General features: G+C 37.7%; 1 protein-coding gene across 1 annotated transcript in view; it reads right to left on the bottom strand.

The window, feature by feature from the left end:
* The window catches only part of GLIS3 (GLIS family zinc finger 3), a 166,297-nt gene that overhangs the window by 36,491 nt on the left and 103,460 nt on the right, over positions 1–26,346 (bottom strand). The window contains exons 4-5 of the mRNA XM_068423775.1: positions 10,189–10,350; positions 8,710–8,820 (exon numbers count right to left, since the gene is read on the bottom strand). Coding sequence (XP_068279876.1) covers positions 8,710–8,820; positions 10,189–10,350 — 273 coding nt within the window. The remainder of the gene's footprint in view (positions 1–8,709; positions 8,821–10,188; positions 10,351–26,346) is intronic.

The raw sequence follows: 26,346 nt of genomic DNA, 5'->3' as shown, positions 1-26,346 counted from the left end.
AAGAACCTTTTCCTAATATCCAATCTAAACCTCCCCTGGCATATCTTCCTGCCATTCCCTCGAGTTCTGTCACTGGTCGCCAGGGTGAAGAGGTCAATGCCTACTCCTCCACTTCCCCTTGTGAGGAAGTTGTAGACCGCAATGAGGTCTCCCCTCAGTCTTCTCTTCTCCAAGCTGAACAGACCCAGTGACTTCAGACGCTCCTTGTACGGCTTCTCCTCTAAACCCTTCACCATCTTTGTGGCTCTCTTCTGGACCCTCTCTAGTATCTTCATATCCTTTTTATACTGTGGTGCCCAAAACTGCACACAATACTCAAGGTGAGGCCGCACCAGTGCAGAGTAGAGCAGGACAATCACCTCCCTCGACCGGCTAGCAATACTATGCTCGAGGCACCCCAGGACACGGTTGGCCCTCTTGGCTGCCAGGGCACACTGTTGGCTCATGTTCAACTTACCGTCGACCAGAACCCCCAGATCCCTTTCTGCGGGCCTGGTCTCCAGCCTCTCGTTCCCCAGTCTGTGTGTACATCCAGGGTTGCCATGTCCCAGGTGAAAAATCCGGCACTTTCCCTTGTTAAACTTCATGCAGTTGATTGCCCACCTTTCTAATTTATCTAGGTCTCTCTGCAGGGCCTCTCTGCCTCAGGAGTGTCAACAGCTCCTCCCAATTTAGTGTCATCTGCGAATTTGGAAAGTAGTCCTTCAAGTCCTGTGTCCAAATCATTAATGAAGATATTGAAGAGCACTGGCCCCAAGATGGATCCCTGAGGAACCCCACTAGTGACCAATCGCCAGCCCGATGTAGCCCCAACCTAATCACTCATCGTATTATTTTAATGTAATGATTCCCATGTTTTTTCCACAGTTTTTTCCACGTCTTGAATCACATTCCAGAGCAGAAGTCTTAAAAGTCTGCTGAAGTAAACAACCGGTAGCATTTAAATTAAAATACAGGTCAACAGGAGAGATTACTTTTTGTAATCCACCTAGACTGACTTTATCTTATTGTACAGGCTGCATTAATTAATTCACCAGATGCCAATTCCTTCACTCCCCTAATTTTGGCCTCCTTAACGCAACTGCTAAATTATTGCAGATTTCATTTTTCAAAAACAGCATTAATTTTCATAAATATTTACTCCATCACAGAACATAGGCCTGAAACTTCACCTTCCAACGTTTGCTTAAGTTCCGATCTTCCAGAAGGAACAGCATGTATACACATACATGTACACACACACTCTCCCAGACTTACAGCTGAGAACTACTGGTCCTTCCAACAGTATCAACTTGCAGCTAAAAAACTCTATAAAGATGATATACACAAGGACTCTTTAGTATTAGTCTATCAAAAAAAAACCCCTACAGCTAACTTTTTAGGACCTCAGCCATGCTGTTCTTCCAAGGAAGGTTTGTTGCAGACATCTTTACTTCCTTTTCCCCTTATTTCAGAAACATCAAGCACACTTCGCTTATTACCACTATGTTCTTCACAATTTTTTATGTGAAATGTGTTTTTGCAGTTACCACTGCAGAATGCACCTGACCATAAGCAGAACAGCTCTTTATCCAATCATCTGTCCTCACACTTTCATGCATCCAGACAGAAGGGTTTTATATGGAGTGCTCAATTTTAAGTTTCTTGAACTTCCCAAATGGAACAACTATTTGTACTGTGATATGACATTTTTGTGATCTACATTCTTAAATGGTTATTTTTTCAAATCTAAGTTTTACAGTCAGAATTAAGATACCACTGAAAAACCACCGCCTCCAAGGTTTTTTCTAGGATACTAGAAACTAAACAAAACCAAAACACCATATCCAATCACACTACATCAAACAAATCCAAGCAAAATGCAAGCCTACACCCCGTACAATTTCATGTGCACCTAATCTTCTGTTCTGCTATCAAGAAAAAGGGGCACCTTCCACAGGACGAGTGCTGAAAGTCTTCAATCCTACCTGAAACCACCTTACCTTTTATTTGGATATAAGATCACTGAGCAACCTTCTGGGGAACATGAGTATCAAAGATTCTAATTAACTGTTTTCTAGGGTATCATATAGAAGGTTGGGTTTGTTTGTTTATTTTTAAAATACTTTTACACAGAGAATTCACATGAAGAATACTAGCTATCCACAGCCCTCTTACCTATATGTGTATTCTCCCAATCCTCTCCAAAACATTGTGAGCAGAGAATCTGAACATTGGCAAAGCACTGTCCTGAACATCTTCAAAATACAATCTTCCATTTTCCAACCCTTTATACAACTTACATAGTTTTTCCGCTTACACTGTAGATATATTAAAAAAACCTCTCCATCACTTCTTGGGTTATACAGTAAAGCAATTGTTTTCCTAGAAAAAAAATACTTTAAATCCTTCAAATCTTAATAGCTGAAATCAATTTATACTTATAATTTACAACAACTTACAATTTACACTTCTAATCAATTATTTTAACCAAAATTATCTCTAATATGGTTACAGATTATCTCAGGATACACTTTTCACAAGTTCGCTATTCATTTACGAGATAATAACTCTACTTACAAATTATTTAGCTATGTCGTAGCTGTCAGCACAGCTGAATGTCAAAGCTGAGGCATTTTTTATGCATTATCACCCAAGAATCTTATGACATTCAGCCAGCTATCCCAAGGCAGTTTTGAAATTCAAATAATAAATCAAATATAGGAAGTCAAACTGGACTTCTGTCCTGAAAAGGGTTAGTAAAAATTCAAAGTATTTTAGCTCCATCATTCTCCTACTAAGTACTGCAAGTAATTCTGAACCTACAGATGGAATTCAGCAGTTTAGTCAAAACTTTCTTTCAGTGTCCAGAACTGCACTGAAACAGTACATGCTCACTAAACATCCAGATTCAGCTGGAACACTAACAAACAAGATTGATCAACTACACACAAAGGAAATAGAAGAAACACAGAATACCTCCCCATTAAGGAAGGCTAAAAAAGAAAATGCCAGATGATTCTACAGTTCTTCCACTACTCAAATCAAGGGTGATTCTAGTAAGAGAAAACTGTTCTTTGTCCTCTATCCCACTACAGTGCTGAGGAATCATTAAGAACAGTTCCACTACTTTATTATGGAATCCCTTAACTATAAACCACTGCCACAATATATTAGAATGACTTTAAATTTCAATATAACAGCATCTATATGTCTTAAAAAGCTAAACTACTGTCTTGTTACCTGGTAATACTCAAGGGAAATGAAAAACAAATTTTTTGAATGTATGAAGTAGGGTACTAAGCAAATAGATGGTCTGGGTCACCTACAAGATCCATGTACAGTAACTCACCAGTGTGCATGAGTAATTTTACCACTTTCAATTGTATTTGCTACTCAAAGCAATAGTCCCTGACCAAACCAAGAGTTTGGAAAAGGAGATGGACTTTGCCACTATATTTGTGAGTTGGAAAACAGGTTATTTTCAAGTCACTTGATTTGCCTGCACCTTCTTCCAAAGGTCATAAACTCTTTTTTTGACCTGAGTTCCAGCCAAAGCTCTCTGTTCAGTCAGGGTGGTCTTCTTCCCCAACGGCTCATCTTTCGGCACATAGGGACAGCCTGGTCCTACACCTTTAAGGTTTCTTTCTTGAAGAATGTCCAGCCTTCCTGGGCTCCTTTGCCCTTCAGGACTGCCTGCCAAGGGACTCTGTCAACCAGGCCCCTTCCTGTTCTCTCAAGCCCACCTTCATGCATATGCTGTGGCAGGGAAGTGAAGACACACAAATGCAGAAAAAGATATTGTTTGCTACCAAAAATGAACCTGAAGAATACAAAATGCTATGGGCATGCACTGACAGCTGTTTAAGAGTTTTGAGACAATCTGGACTTTTTTTTGGAATGTGTGTAAATGTAAAGAGGGTGATAGCACTTACTCCTTCTGGTACACCTTTCAACACATCAAGCTGCTGAAGCTCACAGGAGTACAAGCTCAGGGCAGAAACTAAGTGCAAGGAGGAATCATGATGTGAAACAGCAAGTGTTAACATCAGAGTGAACCAACAAACTCCTGATTATAACAACTGCCACAGCTGCCAGAGCACAATGAAAACCATAGCCGGGTTTCAATGTTTCCTCCTCCCTGGAAAGAAGAGCTCTACGTGTACCACTGGCAAAGCATATTCCCTAGGACACAGCTTCCTTGCAAGGCACACCTCGTGCATCCCACCACAGCGCGTACAGCTGCCGCTGTAGCAGCTGACCACACTCAAAAGAACTGGTCATTCGTAGTCTCAAAAGTTTTCCAACAAATTGTATGATTAAATTCCTTAAACACTGCTGCCCATTCCTAATCCCTTTTTGCCAACATCCTTTTCAGGAAAAACTGCCGCACGCCATGGTGCCTGATTTACACTTCATTTTGAAAACAGGAAGTAAAGGGATTAAAGTTGGGGATTAAAACACTTACTCTTTACTGCATTTTTTCTGCAGAATAGTTTCTTAGTTGCCATGGGCACTGCTCACTGACCCTTAGCCCCTGAATGCACTTCTTTTTGCATTAGTGACATCTTTTAAATGGACTCCATACAGAACAAATGAGGGAAAATATCCTCATGTTCAACTGCTCTCAAAGCAGGAAAATAGATTTGCTTCCCTTTCAATCCATTCTCTCCCTTTTGCAGTTTTAATAGTGAAATCTGAACTATGAGTTTGAACAAAGGCAAGCAGAACCTGAAAGATGCAGAAGCAAACTGGGCTCATACTGTAGGATCTGGCTGTTTGCTCCCCATGAGGCAGGTGCTCACAAACAGAGCAGTTTCTCCAGATTAATATAGTCACATAAGGGGCAATATCACTGGTAACTAGCTTAAATACCAATGATGTAGTGCTCTAACCCTCCTTGCCTCCCTCCTTCCTCATCAATTCAACATTCTGTGTTAGAAAAAATGAAAAAGAAGTGAATTTATTTCCCTTAAGAAACACATTAAGCATTGTGTTTCTTGATTCACAAAAAAAAAGCCTAGTTGAAATACTGAGAAATGAAAGGAAAAACTGGAAATAAGTGTTACAGAATTAAATAAACCAAAGATACTAGCTAATGAAAATCACCAGACATAGTTTTCTATTCACGTTCGCCACTAAATCTAAATGCTGGCTGTTCAGCTTGGAGAAGAGAAGGCTCCAGGGGGACCTTATAGCAGCCTTCCAGTACCTGAAGGGAGCCTACAGGAAAGCGGGAGAGGGACTTTTTACAAAGGCATGTAGTGATAGGACAAGGGGTAATGGTTTTAAACTGAAAGAGGGTACATTTAGATCAGATATTAGGAAGAAATTCTTTACTGTGAGGGTAAGTGAGACACTGGAACAGGTTGCCCAGAGAAGCTGTGGATGCCCCCCTCAGCAGTGTTCAAGGCCAGACTGGATGAGGCTTTGAGAAACCTGGTCCAGTGGAAGGTGTCCCTGCCTGTGGCAGCGGGGTTGGAACCATGCTTTTCCATAATCTGTTTAGCTTAATGCTGACTTCTGTCCCGAAGCATGATCTTGAAGCACCAATATCGCTTGCAAATCTCATGTTTAGTTTTTAACCCTGTCTCATTACTCACAGAAATACCCAGTTCCCTTTGAATCCCACATGGCTTTTAGCTTCCATTATATGCTGTGGTAATAAGCACCACATGGTAACTGTTCAACTTAGAAAAAAATCTTTTAAGTTTGTTGTGCTTTCAAAGTTGAAAGGAGGAGATGACTAAGAGGAGAGGTTTTAAACGTAACTGAAGTCCAGGGGCATGTTGTGCATTAGCATTCCTCTCAGAATCGCTTTATACTTTCATTTTGGGTGCTGTCTGGTTTTCTATCACTGACTTCCCTGCTTAGAAGGAGCTTCATCCATTTTCCCCAAGGGAAGATGAAATCCAGACACAGTCAGCAATTTTTACTTTTTAAAATACGAAAGGAAGCACCGCTTTTTGTCCTGCCAAAGTATTTTAAAAGTACAGACTGAATATTATTATGTATAGAGATTATACCTTAATTGTTTTGCTAGACATTTTCAGCATCTGTTCCCACGTGTTTGCATGGTATTTGTGTACATGTTTGCCCTCATGTTTATGAAGAATTTTACAAATTATACAAAGATTATTAAAGCAGGCATGGCTCTCTTTTCTGCTTTCCTTTGAAAAGTAAATGAAAATTTATTGTACTATCCACGAAATTGCTTGCATTAAATGTATTTGTGCCAGGATCTTCTTGGTCTATAGGATTTCATCCCATCAGCTGGAGAGATTCCCAGTTAAATGTATTTGGTGGATGGCTGGAGCCTGGGGGTTGAGAGGAGAAGGAGAACAATGGCTGCCTTAAAAGATTTGCAGAAAAGGCATTTTTGCCTTACATGGTAAGCCATAAACATATATCAACAAAAGCTGCTTAAAATTCAGAGATGGAAATTTATCTATATCACATTGCATAATCTGCCCTATTTCAGAGGGCCAAGGAAAGGGTCAAAGCTTTGAAGATGGAGCTATAAAATCTGGGCTAAAGACTCAATGTCATGTTTAGCACAGCAAGTAGCTGATTCCACTGTTATGAATATACTTCATCCTGCTATTTTAAGTCTGTGCAACAACAAAGACATGTTGCAGGTATAGTCTTGGAAAGCCAGCAACTTAAGACACCACAAGAATGTCACTTGGTGTGTAGGGGGAAGTTAAAAGGAGGATTAAAAGCAGTCAGACAACATATATTAAATGAATCCATGACTAACGGGGTGTGACAGCAAAGGGTTTAATTCTTTTCACCAGAATAGATCCCTAGGGCTAGAAGTATTACTCCACTGTGCCTTTATCACCTTGGAATTTTTATGGTTATTTTTGATGAATTCACATTTTGTAAAGACTTTTTTGACATTACGCCAGTTTTCACTTCTAATTAAAGCCACAAATAACCTTAATTCTGCATTAAAAGGTTTATTGTTTCTTACTTTTTATTATTATTACTGCTAGAAAATATTTCAAATACCAAAGCATGATGTTAGTTAGCAATTATAAGTTCTCAAAGGTCCAGTAACTATGCTGTACCTTGTGAACATTATACATTGCAATCTTTATCCATGCTTTAAGTATCTGGCTTGATAGATGCCATTTTTTCTTTTCTTTTTGTGGAGGTTTGGCTTATTTCCTCTTCCATATAACAGTGTATCTCAGGAGACCAATAAGCATAAATAAATCCTTATCAAACAGGGATGAAAAAATAAACAATTTTAGGTCTAGAATGTGCCCACAGAGAGTCAAGCGAGGAGTAAAAAGGACCAGGTTTAAACTGTTTGGCACAAAGAAGGAATGGAAAACGAGCAAAATCAAATAGCGAATGAAATGCAGGAAGCAAAATCCCACATAGTATTGCAATCTGACAAAATGAGAGAGGAGATAACGCATTATTTCACTTTCAATGACAGTAATGTTACAGTGCAGTTTAATAACTGTATTCAGGTCCATTATGCCAGTTTTAGCTGAGGCATCACACAGAAATTTCTCAGAATGCAACGTCTTGATAGGTATTTACTTTATAAGCTTGTAAAAGACAGTGTCTGAGTGGCTGAACTGCTCTCCTGTGACTCAGGAGGCAGGACAGGGCTCACACTCCTCCTTTGGCAGTTCTGCCTGTGGGCAGCATGCACAGGAGCAAGGGAGCCAAAGCATTAATTATTAAGGTGAAAATGAATGCTCAGTTACTTTGTCTCTGACACAGGAGTGGGCATTCATAAGTTTAAAGAACCTCAAGAATATTGCAGGCCAGTTCCTCAGAGACTGACATGCAGGTCTCTGCTGCCATGTCCTGCTTCAACAAACCATTGAATCAAAACTTACTCTTTGAATTTGTATACTGCAGCTTTAAAGACTGCCACTTAGTGCTTCCAATGCTGCACGAAGCAATTTTTTTGCTACTTCCTATGAATGGCTGTGCATTTAATTTTAAAACTTCTAAACTATAACTTGTTTTACATGGGGCTGACATCTCAAAGGTTTATCTATCCCTACACCAGTTCGTGCATGTTCCTCTTTTATCAGGACCAGTTTGCTTTAAAATGAAAGCTTAGATTTTTATCCTCAATGACCTAAACAATCTAATGAAATAGTGCCAGTGATTAATAGGAGATACGATGAAAAAGGCTCAGGAAAAAAAAATCGTTCCCTTAGGTCGCAACTCAGCTCTTCAAAGATGTGCTTATACATATAAACAACTGTTGACTCATGGACTTGACATCCACAGAGAACTGTTGTTGTGAAATGTCTTGGTATTTGGAAGTGTCTGGCATATGGAAATATAATTTAGAGCTTAATCTCACATACTGTCCATCTGCCCTCAAAATCCATCCTTGCATCTGAGACTGGCCATGTAAACTGGATTTTGTATTACTATGCATTTACCTAGTGGCAGAACTTTAAAAACAAAAATTCCTGTTTTCAAAAATTATTTTTCATTTGCCTCATTATGTATGCTTAGTGATTAATCATCACATCAGAAAATAAAAAGCGTTAAAGCAGGCAGCTTCATTAAGTGAAAGATGAAACTATCATCTCTGTAAGAACCACATCTATTATTTCCCATTAATGTTTTTTCTAATCAACAGTCTGAAATCAGCACAGGTACTTGAAGATGCACTGAAACATCTAATATTAGAACACTGACTTCTCCGCATAAGCTTTATACCAGTCAACATGGTAGAAAATTTACCTTTTTCCTGACTTGTTGGTCTTTGGAAGAATGGGCTTTCACATGCTTTCTCAGGGAGCTTGGATCTGTGTATCGTTTAGTACATCCTGGAATCTGACATGCATAAGGTTTCTAAGTCAAAAAGAAAAAGGATAAAGCAGCTGTTATGTTACAAATTATTTTAACTCAAGAGAATCCCTTTGAGCCTTGGGATGCTGCAAACCACATTACTACAGAAAACAAATGTTGTACATTATTACAAGCAGAATGCTCGGTAATTTATTAGAAAGGGAAAGGAGGAAAGTAAGTCTTATAAGGAAGACGAACCAAAGGAAAGCTTTCATTATGGCACCTTTCATTGTTACTTTTTTTTTTTGTAATCAGTACAATGAATATTGCTAGTTATACTCACAATTCTTCCACCCTCAGAGCAATCTTTGACTTAATCAGAAATTACATTCTTTAGTGAATCAGGTAAAGAAACTGCAGTAAAGGCCCAGATAGACTGTTTAGGATTATGGAAGAATCTGCTTCAGAAAAAGAGAACAAGAAAAAGTGTTAGTTTACTACATTACAAAGAGAGCAAGCAAAAAACAATGCAAGCACTGAATACTGAAGTTTCAAAAATATTACACACAAAACCACACATTTTTCTTAAAAGCAAGTCCATTAAATCTAACTCACCAAATAAATATAAATCTCTATAAATATCTCCTTCTGCCTTTTCTAACCTCTCTGTCTTCCCTGAAGACTTGTAGGTCCACAGTACAGAGTATTAAATGAACAGGAGGTCCAACTATCTGCTGAAATTAGCTGTTTTGCAATTTAGCCATTTATGTTTCACAAAGCATTTCTGAAAACACCTTGTACAAATTATTAACTTACCAGCCATATTATCAACTATTTGAAATGGATAATTTAAGTTTTGTGATAGCCATTTAATTAAAATGGCATTGTTCTTGTTTCCTTTCTGGACTGTTGCCCTTTGGAAACGGCTTGTCTCCGATGAAACATGAACTTTCATTATGAAACAAAAGTTTTTAAACAGATCTCAGCTGTGACTCAAATTCACAATTAACAATTTGTTGGTATGAAAATTTTTAGATTTACAAAATTATTCTTCCTCTCTTGACTTTCTGGTACATGCTTCAGCCTTAAGTTTAACTGAGTTTTTGTCAGAGAATAGCAGTTACTATTGCAGATGGCTTCTGTGTCTTTGCATAGTGACTTCAGGTTCCCTAAAGATCCCCTAAGTGGGAGAAGGTTACTGCCTCTACCTGCAGCAAAGCCCATGGAGCTGTGGCCTTTTTATCAACTAGTCTGGCCCATCTTCATCCATGCTTACATTACTGGGTCACTTCTGAAATAGCTTGAACAGCCTCATCAGATGCTTCTGTCTCCTATCTGTAAGGTTATGGGCTACCTGCTGCCACCAAACTGAAAGAAAGGAGCACACAGTCTAATGTACAGGGGACTGCAATGGGACTTCTGCTTCCTTACAGTGTCCAAGTGTGTCCTCTGGTGCTTGGCGCGGTCGCTGGAGTTGCTGAATGCTTTCTGGCAGCCAGGGTGCTGACAAAGGTATGGCTTTTCACCTGTATGGCTCCTTAAGTGAATCTTGAGATTTTCTAGTCTGGAAAAGGCTTTCTTGCAACCCTCAAACTAGAAAAGAGAAAGAAATGATTTGAAAGGAAAGCATGCACAGCAAACTGCAACAGCAAACACCAAGCAGGAAGGTGAAAAGGCTTGCAGAGACCTCCAGCCTGCTATACCTGGAGGCCTCTCCAGAGCTGAGGAAAGCCTGGCTTCTTCTCAGTGTGGATTTTGCTGCAGGATTTGAGCCATTTAGACCCTAAGAATGTATTTATCTTTCCTGCACATGGCTGAATTAGGAAACTATGTCCTACACCCATTTTACAGATGGGACACTGAGCCCCAAAGAGACCAGTCAGCTCAGAGCGCAGCACCACTCAGCCTGTCTGGGAAACACTGCCCTGGCTGAGTCTCCCAATAGCACACAGAAAGCAAAATGGTCACTGTGGGGTTCCCAAGTCCTGCACTAGCCACCCTTATCTCAGCTCTGGACTTGTTTGGATGTTAGCAACTGAGCCGAACACAGGCATCTCTCAGTGCCTACCCAGCCTACAGAGCAACAACAAAATCATGGAGGGCGTTGTCAGTCTGCTCTGCCTTGCTGATGGTGATGTAAAAAGTAAAATGATTTTTGAAATATTTCTTTACCTTTCTGCCATGAGTAAATGTATGAGGTACTAAAAATAACGGGAGCCCATCAAAATAGGATTAATCCTTACAGGTAACCAATAATCATGTGGCACAGTATTTCTACACCTAATCAAGTACTGCATCTGCAGAGAAATCTATGTTTATAAGAGCAGACAACCAGTTCTTCATTTACCGTGTTCCCACAGTATACTTTATCCTAACACATACTAAAACCCATCAGTTCTATTTGACACCAGCATTTTTATGTACATTTGATTTCAATTCAACTTGAATATTTATTAAGGTTAGTTAGAAGTATAGGTCTTTTTAATTCTATCAGTCAAGACCAATTAATCTCATTAGTGTCAGCTGCTGCATATTCCACTGTTCAACATCTAAAGTATCTGCTGCGTAACATGCTAGTTTGTAGTTCTAGTATACTTGCAAAAATAATAATGCATTAACAGAGATGTCAAACATTTCTAATGCTAACACAAAATTTTCCACCATTTCCCTTCCTTTTACTCACTTGAAAAGAAACGGGCCATTTTTCACTGATGTTAGAATAACACAAATAAATTTTATAATATATTATTCAGTGCATGTATGTTTATAAAAGCACAGGTAGGCAAACACTGACATAATTCGGATCATAATTAGCATGCCTTTCTTACAAATCTGTAAGACCCTCAAAAAAGAGAAAAAACAGGATATAAAATTTTCATCACTTGATTTTAAGCACTCCAGTGGTCTGGATTAATGCAAGAGTGACTTAAAACTTCAAGGAATAAATTGCAGGGAGAAAACACAGGGAAAAAAAAGTTTCAGCCTCCCCAAACAAACTGGGGAGGCTGGATTTCTGTGCAGCACTCCCTAACAGCTTTTGTTTAGTTTAGCAAGAGAAGGAAAATATAGACAGAAAGTTGCCCAGGGAAACACAGTATATGGGAGAAAATATAAATTACCTATAAAATAGCAATATTAAAACTAAGCTTAAGAAATTAAAGCTTGAGAAAGGTGATGAACCGTCCCCCTACTATATCATAACTGCAATTTTATCTTTCACACACATCAATTTCAGAAGATTTCTCAACCCATGAAGCTTTTCATTTACATCTTATCCTTTTACCAAAAGCAAACTTACAGCTTTTCAGTTTATCCAATTCTGATCACTAAATATTAATGATGCTTGTACATACAGTGTTGCCTTTATGTTTATGAAGTTTTAGTATGCAAGCAAAACATTGCTGCAACTGTAAAAATGTTTTTACTTTTAGGGAATTATTTTTAGAAAATATTCCAGGATTAAAAAAAACATTTAGACAGATCTCTCTTAAAATTGCCTGGATAAAAATACCACATTTTTTTAGGAAAAGGTATAGAGTGGAGAAAGCATAAAAACCATGACAGCTAAAAGACTGATATAACACATGGCCTTTGAAAAGCAAATAATTCAAGAGCAGCTATGTTAAAATAACAAAGAAACCTACTTATTAGCCCATCTTATGTTGACAATTATTATTTCTTATTGAATTCATAAAAGAACAATCATCCATTCTAATGACAGTAACTAAGCTGTACATAATGTTACTGTCCTATTCTGATACTCTCATGTTTAGGCTTTTAATATCTTTTTTTAATTTGAATCAGTTATATACAGTGATCCTCAAATATTTTCAGCATCACTGCATTTGCAGGAGGATCATGGTTTATTTTCTAAATGTGAAGGATAAACATTTCCCTAGTCTGTTGCCATGTGTGGGGAAATACAGGGTATTAAAATGAATACATATAACTACATGTTCACAGTCTAGTCTCTCTCTAAGGCTACAGGGAGAGGGCTGTTTTTTGTTTTTCAATTTGACTTTGCTAAACATCAACTTTCCTATAACCATTGAATTGGAACAGCTGGCTTTCTGTGTATCAAAAGATAGCCAGTGTCCACATAAAGTCTCAATAACAAACCTAGATATTTCAGTGACAGAATATGTTTTGTTCTTCAATAAAACAGAATACATGCCTCAGGCAAGAAGCAGAAGAGACTTAGAGGCCTCCAAAAGGCTGTGATATAGGGAAATGATTAGATGAGATACATCCAAATGACCTCAGAAAGCTTGAAAGGTAGTCCCTTTGCCAGCTAATCCATGCCTAACCCACATCATTAATCCATGGCTGATTGCACATGACCACATAGAGGCATACTCTAAAAACTCTTCACACACTATGGTTTGGTTTTCCAATTTGATTGCTTTTCCAAATTGATAATTTCTGTGGTCTCCTTCTGACTACTTCTACATTCACCAGGGATACAAAATACAGGATCAATATTTCAGTAGCAGTCTTACCAGTGCTAGGCATTCAGGTCATGTGACTTTTCTGAATAAAACCCTCTTTTTCACTCATTCAAGGATCATGTTAGCCTTGTTTAACTCATAGCATTTTACAAAGGGTTTTCATTACATTTGATAATATTAAATTCCCACTCAGACTCAGTTTTTGCTAGGCAGAATTTCTCATCTTGTAAATATAAGCTATATGTCTTCATTCCTGCTTGTATGTCTTTGCATTTGTCTGTTTTATGGTGCATCTTTTTATAATGCAATAATTCAGCAAAGTCAATCAGATCATCTGTAACAGTGTGATATCCTCGGTATTTGTGGCTCTACTAGTCCCCGTTAAATGTACGTTTGCCTACTTAGCACCACTATTTTGAGAACAAATGAAGCCCTCTTTATCTAATATGTGCCCTACTTATGGAATTTAATACAAAAAACCTTAAAAACCTTAGCCTCATAGAATCCTTTAGATTGGAAAAGACCCTTAAGATCATCAAGTCCAACTGTAAACCTAACACTGCCAAGTCTACCACTAAACCACGTCCCTAAGTGCCATGTCTACACATCTTTTAAATAATTCCATGGATGGTGACTCCACCGCTTCCCTGGGCAGCCTCTTCCAATGTTTGGCGACCTTTTTGGTGAAGAAATTTTCCCTAATAGCCAATCTAAACCTCCTTTGGTGCAACTTGAGGCCATTTCCTCTCGTTCTATCACTTGCTAGTTGGGAGAAGAGACCGACCCCCACCTCACTACAACCTACTTTCAGGTAGTTGTAGAGATCTCCCTCCACATAAAGCTCAAACATGTCATAGTTCAAATGTGAAAAGCCTTGGAGAAACCCAATTATAGAGTATACTGTCTTTTTCAAAAGAGAGTCGTAGGCATTTCACCAGCAGTACGTTATATTCCATTCCACACTGATCCCCATCAGCACTGGGACAGAATTCAGTGCAAGTCTTCCTTTGGAAACAGCATTATCTGCCTATGATTCCATATTTGAATTACATTTAAGATCTATCCATTAATAAATTATTAATGAATGATATTGGACTATTTTTAAATATTCTGTGCTTATCATGTAGGACTTTATTTAATATTTTTTCCAGTATGATATCAACCCAGAAACATAGTACTAGTTTTCTACTTTTTCCTTCTTCCATCCCAGACTGTAGAAGTAACAGCTCCCCCAAAAAGCTAATGGATATGGGAGAAGAAAATGAAACAAGTGGGACTGTACAAAGGTGAAGAAGGCCTCAAAGATGTTTCATGTAGCCTTCTGAGTCTTTGGAAACAGAGTGAGATAACTTGATATAACATGTGCTGAAAGATCCAAACTCATATAAGTCTGCCTGCTTGAATACAGTATAAAATGTTGCCTCTGCCTCACGCAGATGTACTGTCTGGACATTGACCTGATCCCATTTGCAACAGCAAGTTACTGTCTGAGATTGCTTTGACAAGCTGCTTGACTTGCTTACTTTAGTAATATTCATAAGCTGACCATAAGCATGAGAAATAAAACATTTAAATCCTAGACTTCGGAGAAAGTTATTGAAAATATAAGCCATTTCTGAATTTTAGGGAATGCTGTCATACATTAATGCATATACGCAAATGGAGGGAATGGTATCCCTAAAAACTACAGAGGAAAAAATATATCCATCATAGCAAATACATAAGGCCTCAAACCAAATCTTTGAGTTGTTGAGTAGTCATGTAGCATGTTAAAAAGATTTACTAGCAGATAAATGGCAAATTAATTATTTAACAATGTTTTATGTCTATCTGTCAATTAATTTTGAATGCTTGAATATGCTGACCAGGTAGGTTCTTCTGTGTCAGCACCAAGGTTGCTGGTATGTCAAGGACAAAGTATCTTTCCCCACCTTTGCATTTATCACATGAACAGATGTAAAAGCTGTTCTTTATATGGCTTTCAAAGAAGAATGATGCATTTCAAGCATTAATAGTCTTTTATAAAGCATTTCCCTTCCTAAACAGCATTAGCACAGTGCTGCTCTGCAAGAGATGTAAAGGCTTTCAAAAAATTGGGAGTAAGACCTCATACGAAAACCTTTTAAATAGATTTTTATTCCCTGAGACTCTCCTGCCTGGCAATCTTGTGAATGACACACAATTAGTGTCAGACATTATTCAAACTGCTGACATCAGGTGCTCACCAACAAGGAGGCTGCATGCCACAGATGAGATTTAAAAGCCTGGCTTCATTTCATGTAAAATAAGTGTTGTGCTTTTAACCCTTAAAGTGTTTAAATGGGGAAAAACGTAGCATTCAGAGCAGCACTTCATTATAGTGCAACCATTTCTATCTGAACAGAATACATTTTGTGACATCGTGACTGAATGCTTTGGTTGATGCACAGTGCTTATATAAGGCTATATTTTCCTCAAAGCTATGCAAAGGCTGGGATTTATTTTCTGCTTTTATAGTTAAGCTTACAAAATGATACAATGTCTTGGAATTCTTATCTCCAGTAAATAATGACAGACTATGGTTATATGTGTTGTATACGATTATAGTAGATGCTTGTTTGCCCAACATATCAATGACAATTTGGTCCAAAGCTTATTGAAGTCAATAGGTAATTACTCTCTTTGTCTCCTCTTCAAAAAAGAAGGTTCCCTCCACTGCAATATCCTCACTACAGGTATTTCTGGCAAATTCCATCAAAATTTTACGATCTGGCACTGCATAAGTATAAATGCAAACAAAAGATCATTACAGACCATCACAAAGCCTATAGTAAGTTGTTATTTATCTTCTTTGTACTTCCTACTTTAAGCTAAAAGGCTTATTATACTCAATAGATGTACAAGAAAGTTCTATTATGAGTCAGATGTAAGATTTACGGGACTAGTCAGTGCTTATGGCTGAAAAATGCTCATATTTTAAAAGCTTTTGACTAAGGAGCACATAATGCTTTGTGTGTGTGTGTGTGTATAGAACAAGATTAATAAACTATATCCTAATCTGATTTCAGGTCTCCAATACATCCATCTCTTTGGGTGTATTTTAAGTAAGAAGAGCTACATACTGGTGCTATAACTGAAAAATGCAATGAAATCAATGGAAAAAAAGGATATACTAATGCAGAGCAAAAAGTTACATATCAGTTAACATATGGGAAATTGAATTGGGCCACTTTTTCAGACAGACACAAAAGAGAGGCTACTCTCTTGCATTCTCTTTGAACAAAATCTCACTTTATCAGTCACACTGTATACACTTTGCTGAGTATTTCCATATGTAGACAGATTACTTGAGTTTATCAACAAAATTTAATTTTAATCTCCTTTCTAAGGAGATCAGTATTCACAGAGAACACTCTGGTGTCAGTTCTGACAGGACAAACAGGAACAGTGGATTAACAATGCCACCAAATCACAGTAAAGGTGGAAGAGGAAAACAGGTAAGGAACTGTCCCCATCCACAATACTCTTCTATTGTGAGAACTCTCTTTACAGATGGCTCTTTTTATTTACGTGGTCTTGATAAATGTAGCACGCTCATTTCTCCATTTCAATATGCTGGAGATCTTCGTACTTCTCACATTCTAGGGATCTGCACCACACCGTACACTCTTACTTTCTAGGTAACACCATGCCTAAAGACAGAAATACCTCTGCTGAAATGAAGAACAGCACATTGAATGTTATTTATCCCCTGAAATAATGGTGTCAAGAGATTCATTCACCATAGAAATGTCTCTTGTTTTCATTAGTTTTAGTAAGCATGGCCATTTCAGCCTTGAAAGCTGTTTCTGTTGCTTTGGAGAAGGTAAATATTATGACAAATCCCTTCAAAAAAAACTATTACTGAATACATCAGCTGCTACTGATTCAAAAACCATATTGTACAGAAACCATTAGAGAAAGAACGAACAATTTGGGAATTCTTTCATTGCTTCCTTTTAGAAGAGAGTGCTCCTAGTTTTTTCTGGTTTTTTCTCCTTTCTTTCTCTTCCTCCTTGGCTTTTCTAATAGGTTGTCTTTGATCGTCTTGTAACTGAGGTCATGATCTCTATTCATGCAGATTTCTCTACTAAAAGTCAACATGGTTCTAAAATTGTTCACTGTTAAAGCAGCTACTACTATTGCTAAACCCCAGAAAAGTAATCTAGATTTGAATACTTCTTCCTTCTAGTAAACTTGCAAGAACTAAATAGCCTTTCATCAAGTAAAAAACCAGTTATTTCCTTGCAGGTATTTTAAAAAATATATGCAGGAACACTATTTTCCCCTCCAATACAAATTCAAACATGTAGCTACATCTCATTTCTGTAGTTCAGATCTCTATAGGATCTCATGCCAGAAATCTGCTATAAATTGAGACATAGGCTTTGAAACACAGAGATCTGTTACACAGCGAGCGTAAATCACATTCTCGCTGGGAAGATTCTGTTGTTTTAGAGCCTTTTGCTCTTTGTGAATTTCACAAAGTACTAAATTTTGATCTCTATTACACTAGGAGAAAAAAGGAATAAAAGACCAGGGAACCTCTGAAACCACAGCCTAAATGGGAAAGAAACACGAGTCCAGAGGGCTCTTTCTCACCAAACTCTTAGTCCAAATTCAGATTATTCATTATTCATTCTTTTTTCTATAAGTAGAAATAGAATAGAAATATCTATACGTAGAAGCAGGAATATTCCATTCCGTTCTATTCCATCCTATCCTATCCTATCCTATCCTATCCTATCCTATCCTATCCTATATCCTATCCTATCCCATCTATAAACGAGCAAACTGGAAATGAAAAATTCAAACAAATATGCAAGCTGTTCTACAAATTCTATTGAAGTATTTCTTCTTACAGTTATTTAAAATATGTCACTTGATTGCCATTTTTCACAGATACAATGATATTAGAGACAGGAAAGCACTAAGACAACCCTCTAGACTGAAGTATTGCTAAACTCTCACACTTAATGGTACATAGCTCAGAGCTGACACTGTAAAACTTTTGGCACAGCTTTTTACAGACCTGCATAAGAGGTTCCTTCTACTTCCAGCATACGTACACAAGGCCAGGTGCTATCTGGCATAAGCTCTCTTAGTAAACTCCATTTATTATTTACAGAGCCAAAGTTAATTTTTCTTACAGATTTTTTTAATTGAAAAAAAGCCATACAGATGACTGACAAGAACAAAACAGGCAGTGAGGGATCCATTTGATCTTTCATGAGCACAGCATTTGCCTAGAGAAAATATGCTAGAATACAGTGGAACATGTCCATAAACACTAACTTTGTGTCCAAAGAAATTACGTTCTTAAGCTGTCCTGGGGAAAAAAGTTTGAATGGCTCCAATTTTGACAAACTGACATTGTTGTTAATTAAAGGGCCTGGTTAAAGAGGTTTTATTAAGGCAAAAGCATAAGGCATAATTTAATTGGTTACTTATTTATGTAAAGTGCTGTTCAACTTAAAGGCCTGAGACAGAAAAGCAAAATGCATACAGGAAGAGGAATACAGGAACAGGAGAAAGAAATATGCTTGGCCAAACCTTGACTTGTGTTTAGAAGTTCAAGGTTCATTGGAAAAATGCACCAAACGTTACACCGGAAAAGGCAACTCTCTTAATTTTAATACAATATTTACATACCTGTTGCACTTTGTTTCCCCTGCCAAACTGGCTCAATCATATGTAACTTCTTGAATAAATACAATTTTAATTTACACATATAAACAGAATATTTTATTGTTAAAATAACAGAGGATTAAACTGTGGTGCCGTTCCCATTTGTAATAGCGTGAGGACGGCCTTTTTCTGAGTAAACTGTCTCGTAGGGATACACAGAAGCATACTGTTCTATTTCAAGAACCAAAAAGTCTTAGATTCTCCATTATGTAACGACCACCTCATCAGGGGACAGAATTTTTTGCAAATTTCATATGACAGAATTTATTTGACATTTTTCTATCAGGGAGATAATGTTTCTTGAATGTCTCTTGTTGAATTAATGAGAAGTTCAAGCCATTCAATCCATGGTGTACTCATGGTCCTCTCAGTTCATAACGTAGAAAGGACTGTTTCTGTTACACTCTGGCAGAATCAAGAAATATTTAAAAATACAGAAAAACCTCTGGATAATAGTTCTTTTTATTTTTTCTCTATATTATTATCAATTTACAAAAGCATGTCTGTGAACCAACCAATCTCACTTAACCGGCAAAGAAACAATAAGAAAATTAGAATCATGCCACAAGTCTATGAAAAATTAAGGCTAAAAATAGGATTTTTTTAAATTTTCAATTCTGTATTTTGACAAAAAGAATATATTTTCTTCTATATTTAAAGGAAATATAGTATCATAGCACTAAGTCCAAAGAACAGGCTTCCCAACCTTCTTCAGCTAGTTTCTTCAGAAGGATGAGGGAAACTTGAAAAGATGACACATACTTTTAATTGGATGCAAGTCCTCTGCTTTTGTTAGAGAATTTAATTCTTTTTATTCATTGAGTAATTCAGGCGTTTCACTATGAAATAGAAAAAGGAAATTAGCTGCAATGTCAGAGCCACAATGCTGTTTTAAGGAAAAGTCTATCACTATGCAGTCGTAACATTTCATTTCATAGAAGATAGTACTTCTGCATAGTTAAAGGGAGCGGGGCTGAAGGAAAGAGCTTTCCTTTAAAACTATCTGTTCATACACACAATTTTTTTTTCCCCCAGAAGATTGATTGCTGAATCATAAACCAGAAGGAATTACACCTGTATTGTCCAAAGTACTATTTAAATTGAGAATGGCATGTAACCAACTCCAGCATAGGAGCTTCATATGTCTAATTAAATGAAATTTATAGTTTATTTCTTTCAATATACTTAGCATTTTCCTTTTAAATAACATTTTGAATGTTATTTTGTCAATGAATTCCTCCAACATCTATGTGAGAAAGAGGGAAAACATTACTGTCATCCTACACAAAGGACCTGAGGCTAAACATACAGTGGAATGGATATGTTCATAAGTGGGAGTGAATATATATAAGTAAGCTAAGCAGTCTTACTCTGCCAGCAATAATATTTTATAATAAATGTGCAGTGGTGACCAAGACATCACAGGGGTTGTGGTCTCAAGATAAATCTCCTTTTAAATAAATTATTCCAAAGTTTTATTCCTTGCACTGCCTTTCAGTAGAATTCTTTTGAAACATAAACTGTACAACTTCATAGCTATGGCTATCCACTATACTTAGATACTTGGCTATAAGGATTACCTGGGTATCCTCTAACTGTATTACTAACTTTGAATTTCCATCATTTGAGGAACAGACATGACATATACTAATTTTTTCTACTTCTGTTTTGTAATACTCACTCTCTACCGTGATAATGCCATCTCAGTGATTTTTCCATTGGAAACTTTAACCTGACAATTTTACATAAAAAAGTAAAGAAGAGTATGTTACCTCGTGATATTTCTAACAATTTGGAGGCACGTAAAGCATACAAAAGTTACACTCATGGCCATATTCATCAGTAAATATTCAGTGTTTTCTAACAATTCAAGTGGTTAATTTGGGTTTACAGCAGTATCATATTCACTTGAGTGGTCTGAGGTATCCAGAATAGACTCTATAGTATTTAAAATCCTGCACACATAACCCAAAACTACATAACTAGAAATTAAAAAAGAAAAGATCATATTATAATGTTTATTTTATGAATTTCAGAACTTTAGAAAACTACTCTAAATTAAAATCTGGCAATTTTCAAAAGAAATATGCTTCTGCAAAATAAAAATTGAAAATTTATATTGGAAGTGTGAAAATTATGTTTCAACTTTTCCCATTGCTTACTTCCTAACTCAGCTGAGGCAATTTGCTGATTTTGACCTGAATCTGTTTATTGCTTTTGCTAGCCCTTAGCTGCATTTCCCAATAAATAAAATATTAATCAAAAATACTAGCTCAGAAACAGCAACAATAATTCTCACAGACACCAAAGTGGGACAACTCTTGCCAAATAGTTTTCCTCTATTGGGAATGAGGAAATAGAGAGAGAATAAATGAGAAATAAAGACACTAGTTTTAAATCAGATTAATTGATGCTTTATTAAAAAGTGTTCAGATTAGTATCTCCAGGGTTACTGAAAAAATATGAAACAGAAAACTCCCCAAAAGTTACTACTCACCAAAAATGTAAGCAAATGAAAATAGAGCAAACATGAATTCTTAAACAACCTTAACATGACTGTATTACTGCCAGCCCATATTATAACAGTTCTGTCATAATAACCAGGTCCCAATTCAGCATTCCTTGAATACACACCACTGCTACTGAAGTCAGTGGGAATTCTGGATATGCAAAGAATGTAGAATTAGTTTCTTAATCCTTAGGCCACAATCCTTAATTATAGTGCTTCTCATAACATTGCTGGCCGAACAGCTCTGCAGCACTTTTTAGGGTATTAACAGTAGGATCCTGCTGATGTAGTCTAAAAATCATACCAGGACCTTGCCTCTTTACTCCTCTCTGTAGTAAGCAAATTAAACTAAGCAACCAAAAGTTTAGAGTGAAATGCATTTTGAGCTGTTTAGCAATGTAGCCTTACCTCTTCTTCCCCATTTGTCCCCTATTAAAGCGGAAATCAATAATACAACTCAGCATTTAAAATCCTAGTTTTCCCCTGTTCTGAGCAGAGCTACTCACACAGCTCTCCTTTCATGGCAAAGCACAGGAGAATATTCACCTCACAGTCTGAGAGAGATGGACCACAGAAAAGAACAGTTGTGGTAAACAAGGCAAAAGTGCTTGCATTGTAATCAGTGGGTGTCCATCACAATAGCAAACAGCCAGAGGATGTTTCTTTCTTACCCCAGAAGTAAACCATATGCAAATTTCCAACAACATTCAAAATGCACCTCCCAGCTCAGTAAATGTTTTCTGTTCTTGGTGGCTTAGCAACCTCAGCTTTTTCCAATTAGGTCCTGTTTGTTTAGCTAAAGAAAAAAAAAAAAGCACTCTAAAGAAAGGATTAAGCCCTGTATCTTATGGAAAAAGAACATAAATTAGAAATTCTTTTCGAATCTTCTGCCCTGCTGGGAAGTATAATAAGAATAAAGGCAGAAAGAAGCTTTTTTGCTTCATTGGATTTGTTCAGCTGAAAACATGCTTTTGACTATCTGGAACTAAATCTCAAAATCAATGACAAGTCAGACAATACTCCCACATGTTATAAGCCTGTGAGTTAAAAAGAGAGCTTGGAAAGCTTACAGAAACCCACCTGGTGAGAAGCTCTCCAGATTCAAAAGTGCAAGACAGAAGGCCATATGGATGTGAAGCAAGAAAGCCGTGGCTGTGAGAAGATGGTGACAAGAGCTAGGTGCTGGCAATGCAGTTCTTCAGTGCAGTGTGGCCTCAGAACGAAAATAATTTTTAAAATAACCAACAGATCTGACTAATGGGTATGAGTTAGCTAAGGATGGGAAAACCAGTGGAAGAGGCCAGAGGTTGGAAAAGGTAAAGTGTTGGTTACCATTTATGATTACTTTGCACTAGAATTAACTGAAATCTAATGATTATGCTTTGAATTTAAAATTAAAATGAAGAAAATTTGATTAAAAAAAACAGAAGTCAAAAGAGAATGCTAAAAGCAAAAATAGGCATATCCTTCTTTTTAGGATAGAAAATCACCTTGCCTGAATGTACCATGTCAGATTGTGAAAGATTTTTGCTGTGATCCCATGCCAGTAAAAGCCAGCAGCAAGAGAAAACTCTAGAAGTTATTTTCCTCCTTTTGGTGCAATGTAGCCAAGTGCAAAGAACCAATATGTACAAAACCAATATGTACAATACAACAGTAAAGAAAACAAGGCTGCTGTTCCTCCCCTTCCTCCTCCCTCTTAACAGGAGAAAAGACACAGTAAGGAAGCAGCATGATCTTCAGATAATGGTTAGGATTTACAGCTTTCTGACATCCTGTTTAATGTCACCAAAGCGCATCTCTCAATTCCAACAAACTCAGTTCATACTGCATCACCTGCAACTCAATTTATGTGCACAATAAAGCCTACACTCTTGCAGACATTCCTCACAGCAGATAGCAGAAAACATTTGGTGTCAGTGGCAACCACATCGTGAGGGCAGATGTATTCAGCAAGCCCTGGTCAGAGCAGGACTGTGAGCCTGGGTTAGGCCACAGCTGCAGTCAGGACAAACAGAAGTCACTTCACTCAGGGTGTCACCAGCGAGTTAAGGCTAATGCCTGAGACAACAACGCGATGCAGAATCTGAGAATACAAATATTAGGGCTGGACCTTGGTTTGGAAGCAGGCAGGACCACAGCTAAATCAACAAATGTGTCTGAGTACCAGGAAAAGGGCAAGGGGTTCAGAGCAAAGGCTGAGCACATAGGACACCATCTGAAGGACCAGGCAAGGCATGGAGCTGGACCACACCCAGCAGAGCTGTTGGCACATACACACTGGTTGTAAAATTGTGGCTGGGACACAGTATTTTTTTTTTTTTCTAAAGAGCTCAGCAGTCAACAGCTTCTGCCTAAGGGCAATGGCCACAGCCGGTCTTTTCTGACTCACTACAGGGCTGTTATTTCTCCTGCCACATGGACTGTGTAAAAAGGTTCAAGTTCCCAAAACCAGAAGATAAGGTAAGGCAAAACCTATGGAGATCCCCTTGAAAAGCTGCACTCATTTAAGTCACACATACAGGGGCTTTTGGTCCTGTCTACGGAGACGCTACCTTATGCAAACAAAATCCTTGTGACAAAAAGCCTGTGGTGAAGGGACTGGGAGGGATTAATGCAAGAGAGTTCCCTTGGTGTGAGCCAAAAGAGCTGCTCATCTCTGAAAAATTTAAGACAGGAAAATTTGAGGAATATGCTAATAAAGATACTGTGGTGTTGATTATTTTTTATTCTCCATTTTTCTTATAAAGTTAAATCATTCATACAACATTTACATCCCACAGTCAACCTTTAAAATACCAAAGACATTTACATAGTTTAATAAAGCAAGCACTTACTTATTTCATGTCAGGCATAACTTAGAGGTGTGCTGAACCCTTTTCTTTCCCTGGGGCTCCTGAGAAAAGTGGCAGGGCAGTGATGTAGAAAGAGAATGACTAAGTAACCTGGGAATAAACCAGTATCTCTGCTCTATAGCACACATCCTCCAATGCATCTAGCAATGCATTTCTTTCCCCTGAATGTATAAGTAGATGAGTCTCTTACACATCTTATACATGAGTGGTTCTCACCATGCAACTGGAGCTTAAGCTAGGATAAACCTTAAGTGATCATTATAGAGCAAGGGCAAGAAAGAGTAAACAGAGGAATTCAGTAATAAATGTAGGGTCTCAATGGAACAATCACAAGCCTTGATGAATCTAATAATTTTGTTCCTATCATGCAACAGATGTCATTTTCAAGTGAAACTTTGAAGGGTTTACAGACTTTACAGAAGCAGAACACTTTGGGAATAAATCCAAGGCTTGGATGAGAGAAGGCAGATAAGCGCATGCAAGGCCAGGCAGAAGAATGACATGCATAAAATAGGGACAGGAAGAAAAAAAAGATCGGTAAGCACGGCATATTACTAAAGATAAGTACATATGCCCATTCCTCAAGTGAAGTGTTTGTTCAGTGAGTGAGTTACAAGGCTTTTATTTATTTATGCAGTATGTCTAGCACCACAACTGGTTGTGGAATACCTAGAGGACGTTTTAGATACTAATAGATCAATGACTGTAGCTAATTTTTACTGCTCATGGGTACAGCCAAAAACAACAACACCCAAAATACCTGCAGGTTCAGAGGCACAAGTAGGGGATGAGCTGTGGAACTTTCTGAGGGCAAGGACAAGAAGCTCTGAATTTCACCACAGAAAAATAAAAGGACAACTCAGTAAATAACTAGCCTTAGAACATACCACCAGTGCATGAAGTTAAGGGTTTTCTTCTGTCCCTGGTGGACACTGCATTCTTCTTAGTATGTATTTCCCCTTGGCAACTTAACATTTACCTCATTCACCGTGAATCATTAAAGCGTTCAATAGTCCTTGAAACAAATCTTTTCCCACTGTGAAAGAATGTCTTAGAGAAGCTACAACAGATACTTGAGCTATTTTGCATTGTTGGCCAAAACCATCATGCTTGGCTTTTATAACTGACAATAAAAACTTTATTTTCCATTTTAATGGTCTGTACCATTAAGAGAAAGCCAGATGATAAAAATACAAGTAAGTGCACAATACAAAGACTAATTGAAAATTAACAGCAGATGAAGCTTACGTGAGCTAATGGAAACAGAAGACTAACTCTAAGCCTGGACTTATGCCCACCTCCTAATCAAGTGCAATGTTGAAAGTGCATGTTGATGTGCACCCCAAAACTAGTTGAAAACACAGCAAGATGGTGCCCTGTTGCACTTTACCTATCTGGAGTTTCTGTTTCAAAATAATTTTATGTTTACATTGCTATTGAAAAGGTGAACATCTAGCTGGACAGATGTCCAAATGCAGGGTGAGCAAATCTGATAACTGTATTATATTTTAAGGCAGATTGGTAAATCTGATAGGTGTTTGATATCGATAGCTTCATACAGAGCCCTGATTATCTTCCGATAGCAACTTCTCTGTTAGAGTGTGTGGGAAGGAAGGAATGATGGGGGGAAAACTGGCATGGCTTCAGAGACCTGGAAAAATCAAGAAACTGAAGTGAATGGGCAATCTCAGGATGGGTCCTGCTGGACTTACTGACTCCAGTCACACCAGCAGCACCGTGAAAAACATCTGTGACATCTGTATTCTGTTCTTGCCTTTGCATCCTATGCAATAAAGCATTCAAACTGGAACAGTTTATCTTTGAATATCACCCCAGTTTCAGACCTCAGAGATGATTCAAGGAGAGCTCAGTGGAAGTTCTGGGTTTACTCCCCTGGTAACTTTTATTTCCTTTAGAAAACTGATCACTTGCAGAAAAAGTGAGGATTTCATTTATTTATTTTTATTTTCGTAGTTAGCCAGAGGGGGAATCAGAGCTCAGCAATGAAGGATGATGGTAATGACGATATTGCTGGTAAGAAGATGGTGCTACAGATTCTTTTTTCCTCCGT

This window comes from Nyctibius grandis, chromosome Z, assembly GCF_013368605.1.
Source record: "Nyctibius grandis isolate bNycGra1 chromosome Z, bNycGra1.pri, whole genome shotgun sequence".
NCBI lineage: Eukaryota > Metazoa > Chordata > Aves > Nyctibiiformes > Nyctibiidae > Nyctibius > Nyctibius grandis.
Note: the sequence above shows the minus strand (reverse complement) of the source record. Positions and strands in the feature narration are given on the sequence as shown.